Consider the following 10,105-nt stretch of genomic DNA (forward strand, 5'->3'; position numbering starts at 1 on the left):
AATTTTCTTTTAGGCAATCCATGCTCTAGGTTTAGTTTAATCTTTGCAGTTTATTTTGAAATTCTTAATTTTAAGATAACTCTGAAATTAATCTTTGCTATTCGACTGGCGATTTTAATTCATATTCTGTCTTTAGAAATCGACCCCTAATCTGCATCCAATTTCAATTGCAAAGTTTTCTGTCTTCCCTTTGTTTATTTTCAATTAGAGAACATTCAACATCCCTGATATAATGTTTTCCTTTAATCATTCAAAAATCGATTTTGAATCCGAGTGAACGTTTTAATTTTTATGCAACTCCAATCGCCTCCCTGTGGATCGACCTTTTACAACCACTATTCTTCGGGTAGCACAGGTAAGAGTAAATTAAATTTAACTTTTGTTCGTCGGTTCTAACAACGATCTGTCTAGCGTATTTTTAGGTAGACAGGAAAGGACGAACACTAAGAAACAAACCTTCACCATTGTAAGGGTGTAACCAACCCCGTATTTATGCTTTAAGTAAAGGGAGCTGCCAAGAAAAAGAAATTATACAGCTAAGAAGGTAGTTAAAGGCACAAACCCAAAAAAATGTTGTGTAGAATATAAGGAGCTTGGTAATTGCTATGTATTAAAATTTCTGAATGTTATTGCTTGCATTACCTCTTGAAAGTAAGATTTGACCTAGATCCTTGTTCACATAAGGTGGTACACCCACCAAATTATAGAATAAAGACATTAACTACATTCAACACACGGATAAGAGTAAGTTGGAAGGACACAACCAAGATAAAGATACACCATGGAAATTAGTATCACTGGATAACTCAATATAGGCTCTATATGGTGGGAAGGCAAAACTATGGGACAGTTGAGGGAATTAGACCTTTCATGCTGAATGGATCACAATGTTGAGAAATAAAGAAGTGGACAATACATGGTAAGTAAAATATGATAAGGATGCTAAGGAGAAGATGTAGTTCAGATACTAAAGTTAAAATTAGAGTCCAATGGATAAGTTAAAGTAAATTGGGTTAAGAATAAGATTTTGGGATGTGTATTACTATGATGGCCTGGTCATATACAATGGAGGAAGCAAACATTGGTGCATACTGCATAGGATGACACATCATCGACAAAACAAACAGGAGTAACTCAAAGACTACTTAGATCGTGGTGGTCCACAACAATGTGAAGATGCTTTGCCTACAATAGGATCAGGCTCTCAGTATAAATGAATGGAAGAAGAGGAACCTCAGTCTAAACCCCAAGAAACAAGGTCCCAGCATACTAAGTGTGCAGTCATGCTAGTAACTTTGTGCAGGCAAACCAGAAAAATAACAGAATATCTATTATAGAGTACATTAAGTATGTCTTAGTGAGTTCACTTTTTCTTTAGCCTAACTATTCTATATCCATTAATCTCTCTTTGATCTCAAGCATAAAGAGGTGAATGAATAGACAGCGGATGTAGATAATTAGGATGCACTATATTGTAATAACTCAGGGTACAACCAAGAACATCCTCATCAAAGCCATCCATTAGTTCTTCTTCCTTAGCCTTGCACAAAATCTCCAGCAAAACCATCTGCTTCTGACCATCTCCATTTTAATTTTTTTCCAAGATTCTAGGTATCTACCAAACTGGTTGAATATAATACCTCAACGCTATCTTCTTTAAAGGAAAAGCTTAGTAGTTCTTGATAAAGTTGTTGACAGTAACTTACTACATAATCTTCCAGTAAGAATTTGAGTACCCATTGACAGATACAAAATTACAAATATCTGGCAGAGATATAGTAAGTTCCATATAATGTGGATCAGCAATCTTTTGAGGTTTTTCAACTATCAAAACAAAAGAAATCATGATGAAATTGAACCTAGATGCAACTGTCAGATGTCTATTGGAGAATAAAAACATATATAAAAAAACTTCCCCATAAGTCAATATTCCATGAATTTATTTACCGAAAGGCCAAAAAAAAATCAATTATATAATAATTAGAATATTAGATGAAGAGCATATCTTATTGCAATTATATAAATATATATGCTGATTAATCATCAAAAGTTTGAACAGGTGAGACCTTCCACAGCATCTCAAATGACCATTTGCCATGATAGCTATTCGATCACCTAGAACGTTGACTTCATCCTTGGAATGTGTTGTCAATAATATTATCCTTCCCTTCTTGATCTTCTTTATCAACTGCCATGTTGAACGCATTGAGTATGGATCCATACCACTGGTTGGTTCATCAAGGATGATAACCTGTGAAATGAGAACAAATTTTACATTTATGAAGTAACATGAAGAACAATATGGAAAGCAATTATTTTATCTTTACCGCACCTTGCTATTTCCAATAAGAGCAATACAAAGGGATAATTTCCTCTTCATTCCCCCAGAAAGTGCACCTACAATTGTGTCAACTTTGTCTGCCAAACCCACCTGATCTCAATCCAATTAGTGACGAAAACATATAGGTTTGTTTCATAAAATTTCATAATGTCATGGTTGATTAATTATAACCATTATTCTTTTTCCACAATACCAATGCATGGAAATTGAATATTGTTTGTTAAGCGTGAGTACATTAGTTGTTTCCCGGTTGGTAACCTGAAAAGGCAATGGACTAAAGAAATGAAAAGGATGGAAAATTATGAAGTACCGATTAATATCTTCAGTTCATGTTATGATGCTCGTTTCTTGACTTATGTATATTTGGACATGTATGACAATGACTATACTCTTGACAATCAACAAGCACATAACTACTAACAGCTAACAGTCTTTTTTCCTTATCGTGACAACACTCTCGAAGTAGTGCGAACATGGACTGGAGAGATATGCATGGTAGGAGGCAACTCCCTTGCTGGAGATGTTAGCCATCTAAAGACTTTAAGAATCATAACAACCAATAATGTCTTAATCTCTAAACTGAAGTTTGTCATAAAGAGTGTTTGGCTGATGCTTGAAAAGAAGGAATGGGAAATTTTTATTGGAATTAGTAGACCCAAGAAAAGGACATGCAGAAATTTGGGCATTCAAACTAAGAGGTGTGGAATCAACTATATATTAGCTCTAATTTTTTTTTTCATAAATCACTGTTTGATTTTGAACAGTGGATCATTCAACAAACAATTGAAGCAAGTACACCAGGAAATCAAGCATTTGTCGAGATACAAGTTAGTTTATTGTAAAAGAACTTATAGAATCATCCGAGCAGTCAGTTTTAGCATGTGCAGAACTAGAAGAAGGACTGACAGGGATCAAGAATAAAAAAAAAATGTATACAAAAGCATCTCCCAGGTAGTTTACACATTAAGACCCACGTAACTCTTCATGCGAGATCCATTGCCAAGACATACTTATAAGCAATTTGAGGAACAGTTTAAAATAATTAATTAATTCAATGTACAATAACAATAACTTTTTTTACTTTTTTCAATGGATAAATAGTAATTTTCCTAGAAACTCGGGATAAGTGTTAGATATATGATATCTTAGCAAGGATGAACGCTCTCGGTTTCTTTCTAAAGTTCTAGTAAATTTGACCTTTTACTTTTTTTCTTCAAAGATTTATAAGAAAAGGAACATGACCAAGGGCTTTGCCGCTATTTATAAAGCTACGGAGGAGCCTGGGATGAACCTATATATCTCTTGCAAGATAGGCATCTCTTCCATGGAAATTATCACTTGATTTTCAAAATAACACTCCCGGCAGGGGCGATAGAGCCGTCTAATTTGGCATGAATTTAATATATATTAATCACTTCAATGAATTATAAGTAAATAATAGAATAGAAAGAGTATAAATATTGGGCATCATAAACAAACATGTCCAAGATTATCAAAATTCAACACTATTGAAGAGCAGAATAGACACAGTATAGATAATGTTGATTTCCAATCAATTAAATGAGAAAAATAATACATCTTTACAGTATCAAAACTCAATATACAAAGCAGGATGCATCAATTACACCCACAACGCACCAAATCAAACATGAATCATGAACAACATACGTGTCTATTGTCCAACTCCAGTCGCTCGATGAGGAACTCGTGAGCCCACAGTCGGCAAGGGAAAGCGGCACAAAGGGCAGAGGTGGCTCTTCTCCAACCATTTGCCGAGGCACGTCCGATGGAACTCGTGGGAGCATGGCATCGCCGTGACCTCCACCCCAACCTCCAAATCCTCACCAAAAGAAAGGACTCTTAACATAGATTATGAGAGGAGTTCTCAGTTAAAGAGAAGAAATTTAAGGGAGGAAAATCTATTATTTTTGCAAATACTAAACATGACAGATAGGTATAGTAATGCATGGCATGCTTACTGAACCTTCCCACTACCCACTACATTGCAAGTTTATATTCTTTTTATATTTTTAAAATCATTATGTGCATGAAGAATATCACATGGAAGACCAATCCACATTTACATAAGACTCCAAGCGTTACTCTTATAAAATGTGTGGTGATCTGTCCCAATGTTTTTCTCAAAAAAAAAAAAAAAGGAATCCAAGTGTAGCTGCCGGATGCATGGATCTGTTGCTGAATGGACATGGACATAGGAGTCTATGGAATCCGAGTACCATAGACTCTACCATGGTTGTAAAAAAGTGGGTCTATAAAGCCATAATCCAACTCTTGATACATGATTTTTGTTTTCCAGTTTGGTGGATTCATAACTTGAACAACTGTCAGATCCATTCTTCCCAGATCACACAAACTAAAAAATCAGTCGTTGTCTATAAAAAGACATAACCTAAAACTAGATGCAGACTAAAGGAAAGGATGACAAAAATATGAAAATGGTAAAGATATATCATATTTTTCAAAAATTCACAATGAAACGAAGAAGTGTTATCTAGGACTGTCTTGTTCTATATTGTTTAGCTGTCTCATTTTCTGTGTCTTATTTGTGGGTTTAGGGCTGAATGAGGCCTGCAACCATGAAGTCATCCATCATTGTGGTGTGTTGAGGGGGCCCTACCCTGTTTTTCCATGCAATCATTTTATACCTAATGAAACAATTGGTGGCGTAAGCCACCATTTTGCAAAAAGATAATTTCACAATATAAACAAAACTAGAGATCAATAGGAGTTAATTAGTTAGCAGAGCATTTATATTTCTCTTTCCATGCATCATTTGCTGGGGCCACAACCAAAACCTCCATAGAAGCCAGAGATTACAGCAGAGAAAGCAGGATACCTGATCCCAAGCTGGAGATTGAGCATGAGGTCATAATTCTTGTGCCCCTTGGAGATAGTCTCCCCCTGCTTCTTCACCTCCGGTGGCGGCCACTTTATTGGCAACCACCTCCCCGTTCCCGTCGACTCCGTTTCCTCCAGGCTAAGCCCTCCCATGAAGTCATTAGCCCCGTCGCTGGACGCCCCTCTCCCCCTGGCCACACTACCTTCCTCTGCATCACAATTGTAATCCCCATCCGCCTCCCAACTGCCGGCAGCGCCGATGATGCTATTGTTGTGCCCAATTTAAGGCTGCAAATGGGTCGGGTCGACCCGTGACCCGACCCGACCCGATCCGAATTTTAGGACCCGCGGGTCCGGGTCGGGTCCTAAAATTGGACCCGAATCATTTTCTGGGTCGGGTCTGGGTTTACCAAACGGACCCGACCCAACCCGAATGGACCCGAAGAGAGAGAGAGGAAAAGCAAAAGAAAGTCTTTTCTTTTTCTTTTTCTTTTTTTTTTTTTGGCGTGGGTTGTGGTACTGTTGGTCAGTGTGGGAGGATAGCAACAAGCATAGGTTCACAGAATCCAAAGGAACGTCGGCCCGTCAGGATTCTCTCTGGATCTATTACACTGTTGAGACCTCTGGTGTCTCGGTAGCTGCCTTTTTTTTTTTTTTTCCTTCTGTTTTTTGGTTTTTGTTTCTTTTAACTTTTGAAGGGAGAAAGTGAGGGAACACTGCAACTGAATATGGGTCATGTGCCAGTTTTCTGCAATGGAATTGGATTTTGGAAGAAGGTTTGGGATTTTTTTTGTCCTCGTGAGAGGGGAGCTGGGAGACACCGAGTTCCGTCCAATCAGTCATATAGATAAAAAATAGTGTGATATGAAATTTAGCTTGTAGACCGACTTAGTTAGTAAGTCATGGGTCATCTGTTCTGGAGCTCAATTGCAAAGTCTTTCAAGTCATGGGTCACCCAGCACCTCATAATTATGATATGACCAAATTAGATTTGCCCAAATTTTTTCCCAAAAGCACAAAAAAATTGGATCCGATCGGACCCGAACCCGACCCGAATTGGACCCGGACCCGACCCGAACCCGACTCGGACCCGACCCGACCCAACCCGATCTTCAACCGGGTCGGGTCCGGGTCCAAAATTGGGACCCGAACAAAAAACCGGGTCGGATCGGGGTCACCTAGGACCCGACCCGACCCGACCCATTTGCACCCCTAGTGCCCATTAGTCCTCTTGGGCGTCTCACCGGTCCCGGCCGTGTCGGCCGACGCCCGCCTTCTCGGCCGGCCGTCGTTCGACTTGGACTGCCTCCATACGGCCTGCTTCTGTAGGAAATTCTCCTCCATTCCCAACCAGTTCGGCGTCTTCTGCGACGGGAGAATCGACACCGTCTCGCCCGGGCAAACCTTGCAATCGCCGAGGTCGGCCGCAAACGCAGCATGAGGATCCCGAGCCGTCGGCGAAGTGGCGGCGGGCGACGGGTAGTAAACGCCCTTCTGCTGGATGCCGTCGTTCTCCTCACTCCAGTACCCAACGTAGAGGCTGCCGTCGGCCCAGCGGAAGCTTCCGTTGCCTTTCGGGAAGCCGTCCTCCCACCCGCCGTCGTAGCGGTTGCCGTTGACCCAGACGAGGGTGCCGCGGCCGTGGATGACGCCGGCGCGCCACTCGCCGACGTACTCGTTGCCATTCTTCCAAGTATAGCGACCGTGGCCGTCCTGGAGGCCGGAGCGCCACTCGCCGTCGTAGTAGTCGCCGTTGGCGTAGGACTTCTTGCCCTGGCCGTGCTTCAGATTCATGGACCAGGAGCCGCGGTAGGTGTCCCCAAGGGAGCCGGTGTAGGTGCCGAAGCCATCCATGAAGCCGGACTTGAACTCGCCTTCGTAGGTGGCGCCGGAGGGCCAGCTGAACTTGCCTTTCCCCATGGTCTTGCCGTGGCGCCATTCGCCTTCGTACATGCAGCCGTCCGTCCATAGGTACTTGCCGGTGCCGTGGGGGAGGTTGTTGTGCCACTGGCCGGTGTAGAAGTCCCCGTTGGGGAGGAGGCGCTCGGCGTGGTGGAGGGTGGGGTCATCGAGATCATCGGCGTCGTCGACGTCGGCGGCGGTGGGGGAGGCCGACACGGGGGGGAGGACGAGGCTGCGCCGCCGCGCCGACGGCTGATGCTTCTGGTGCGTCCTCCGGACGGTGGACTCCCACGCCTTGATGCGTTGGATATCTTTGAACATTCTACTCTCCCTTCTTTTCTTCCTCCTTCTTCCGGCTTAACGGTGCAATTTTTTAACGTCTTTCTTTCACCAACACCAATGCTCGGTGTATCATTTCTGAGAGCCCGGCAAATGGGGAGGAGGAGAATGCGGATCGATATATCCAGGTACTTTAGATTTGGTGTTCTTCTTTTGGATCCTGTCGTTTGCTTTGTTTTTGTTCGAGATGTTGTTTTCTCCAGATGGAGATTGCAACGAGGGAGGAAGGGGATTCTGATGAGTCCCCATCTTTTTCGGGCTGGGTTCCGGATGGGGCTCCGACGAAGGATGGGAAACCCAACACCTGGAGGGAGGAACAACGGAGACATCCCCTTCTTTCTAGCCCCAGGCCTCTTCCTCCTCCTCCTCCTCCTCTTCTTACACAAATACGAGGCGTTATTCTCTTCTTATTTTAGGGATAATGGGTGTGGAGTTGTGGACAGCGGGGCACAGAGTCGTAGCGTTCGCTGAGAACAACGAGGCTTCATAGGTTTAAATTATATAACGGGCATCTTGAGAATCCCAGATGTCTCTTGATACTCGGGATGCCGGGGAATTGCCTGGTCCACCGTGGAAATAGAGGCCGGGCCCACCAAAAAGCTGAAATGAGAGATGAATTCCATAATCCAAATTCCCATGAAGAAAGAACGATGGCAGTGTCCACTCATAATTAAAATAGCCGGTGACAAAATAGCTAGCCAAAAATTATTATTTAATTTTTTTTTATCCGGCAAACTAAAAATTTAAATTCATTTAAATCTAATCATAAGCATTACAATCCATCCGTGGCTAGCCTCAATTGATCCATGCTGCAATGTGCCCTACTCTATATAGGTTATGGATCGGATCCATTTTTATACTATTTGTCACGACTTAAGACAATATCCAAAATAGCTAGTTGGAAAGTATTATTTAGATTTTTTGATCCTATATAAGTACCCAAAATCGATTTAGCAAATAATCGACGTAGGATTAAACATACACCCGTATGGATCCTTACACCGATACCGAAATTCTTCACTACCATTTTCCTAATAAAGCTTCGTCGGAATCGACCATCTATGTCAAGGACGGTGATAATGTATATGTAAAGTTATTTGCATGTTAACTTGTTATTATACCTATGAGCTACGAGTATAGATTTAGATATATATCACGTTGTCGTGTGCAAAATGCCAACTCCCCGGCAGGAAGAGGCAGAGATTTAGGCCAAAAGATTAAATAATCTTTGCCAATTAAGAAATTACTGCGAGTGCATCCAAACAAAGAGTGCCTAACTTTCCATGCGCACTTAAAGAGATGAACCGCCATGAGCATATTTGCCGTGACTAGTCCAAAAAAACCAGAATGTTAACCGTTGTCGAACTTGGATTAACGAGAAATAGAAGATAACATATATAAAATCACTATTGAATAAAAAATTCTATTTAATGATATAGGATATATCACTTTCGAATAAAACAGGTATTTCATGATTGATGATGCATATTTATATGTATATATCAATTTATTTGAGCTGTGCGAGATGGCGGACATAAGAATTCATGTTTTTTATCCTCATTTCGATATTATTTATTTGCTAATCTCTATCTACAATTTTTTTTATCTATATTGATGTTTCGGGGCTAATCTCTATCTATAATTTTTTTATTTATATTGATGTTTTGGGGTTTCTTCCTAGGCCTTGTATTTTTCGAAGCCACAGGATGTGCTTAGTCTCACATAGTCTGAAAACGGTGACCAATCAAATGAGTAGTTAGCACATCTCTAATACCAAATAAACAATGGAACCATGTAGCTGAATAATTTTTATTATTTACTTCATATGAAACTTGGCTAGATATAATAATTTGTAAAACTACTTATTGAATGATTTGCAAATGTATTTGCCTTAAGCAACCGTCTTAGCCGTCTAAAGGTTGGGCCGGCCCTGTCCATTCGGAGTCTCCTCCGCTCCTTGGCAATCCCCCAATCTTGCTCGCGTGGAAGATTTCTAATTTTCACGTACAACCTCCCTCATGCTATCTCATGAGCGGGAGGCCAGCATCGACATTAGACCTTACTGTGGGACTCGTTTGTAGAACAGAGAGTATAAATATTGGGCATCATAAACAAACTTGTCCAAGATTATCAAGATTCAACACTATTGAAGAGCAGAATTGATACAATATAGATAATGTTGATTTCCAATCAATTAAATGAAAGAAATAATACATCTTTACAGCATCAAAACTCAATATACAAAGTAGGATGCATCAATTACACCCACAACGCACCAAATCAAACTTGAATCACGAACAACATATGTGTCTATTGTCCAACTCCAGTCACTCGATGAGGAACTTGTGAGCCCACAGTCGGCATGGGAAAGCGGCACAAAGGGCAGAGGTGGCTCTTCTCCAACCATTTGCTGAGGCACGTCCGATGGAACTCGTGGGAGCATGGCATCGCCGTGACCTCCACCCCAGCCTCCAAATCCTCCAGGCAAATGACGCATGCCGATGCCGACTCATCTTCTTGAAAGCTTCTCGTCTCCAGCGCGTTGATCGAAGACTTCGACGCTGGAACGCCGCCGAACTCCCCTCGGCTGTCTGCACTCTCCTCCGAAGGAATCATCAAGATCTCGTTCGCCGGCTCATCAGCCTCTCCAAAGCCCCCGTCGGA

At 41.6% G+C, this 10,105-nt stretch overlaps 3 protein-coding genes across 3 annotated transcripts in view; all 3 read right to left on the bottom strand.

Moving 5' to 3' along the window:
* Positions 1-2,890, bottom strand: part of LOC120110109 (ABC transporter A family member 1-like) — a 32,003-nt gene extending 29,113 nt beyond the window's left edge. Inside the window, exons 1-3 of the mRNA XM_039124046.1 lie at positions 2,333-2,890; positions 2,067-2,251; positions 457-511 (exon numbers count right to left, since the gene is read on the bottom strand). Of these exons, the coding sequence (XP_038979974.1) occupies positions 457-511; positions 2,067-2,251; positions 2,333-2,380 (288 nt within the window). The 5' untranslated portion in view covers positions 2,381-2,890. The remainder of the gene's footprint in view (positions 1-456; positions 512-2,066; positions 2,252-2,332) is intronic.
* Positions 2,891-3,862: 972 nt separating this feature from the next.
* LOC120110249 (E3 ubiquitin-protein ligase RNF181-like) lies at positions 3,863-5,473 on the bottom strand. Its single transcript, XM_039124694.1, has 2 exons — positions 5,199-5,473; positions 3,863-4,200 (listed from the first exon to the last, which is right to left on the bottom strand). The coding sequence occupies exons 1-2, from the start codon at positions 5,351-5,353 to the stop codon at positions 4,014-4,016; spliced, it is 342 nt and encodes a 113-aa protein (XP_038980622.1). The 5' UTR covers positions 5,354-5,473; the 3' UTR covers positions 3,863-4,013.
* Positions 5,474-6,412: 939 nt separating this feature from the next.
* On the bottom strand, positions 6,413-7,438 carry LOC120110110 (phosphatidylinositol 4-phosphate 5-kinase 6-like). The gene has a single exon (XM_039124047.1). It carries the CDS (start codon positions 7,421-7,423, stop codon positions 6,413-6,415), a length of 1,011 nt encoding a protein of 336 aa, XP_038979975.1. The 5' UTR covers positions 7,424-7,438.
* Positions 7,439-10,105: the final 2,667 nt, after the last annotated feature.

Source organism: Phoenix dactylifera, chromosome 3, assembly GCF_009389715.1.
Source record: "Phoenix dactylifera cultivar Barhee BC4 chromosome 3, palm_55x_up_171113_PBpolish2nd_filt_p, whole genome shotgun sequence".
Taxonomy (NCBI): domain Eukaryota; kingdom Viridiplantae; phylum Streptophyta; class Magnoliopsida; order Arecales; family Arecaceae; genus Phoenix; species Phoenix dactylifera.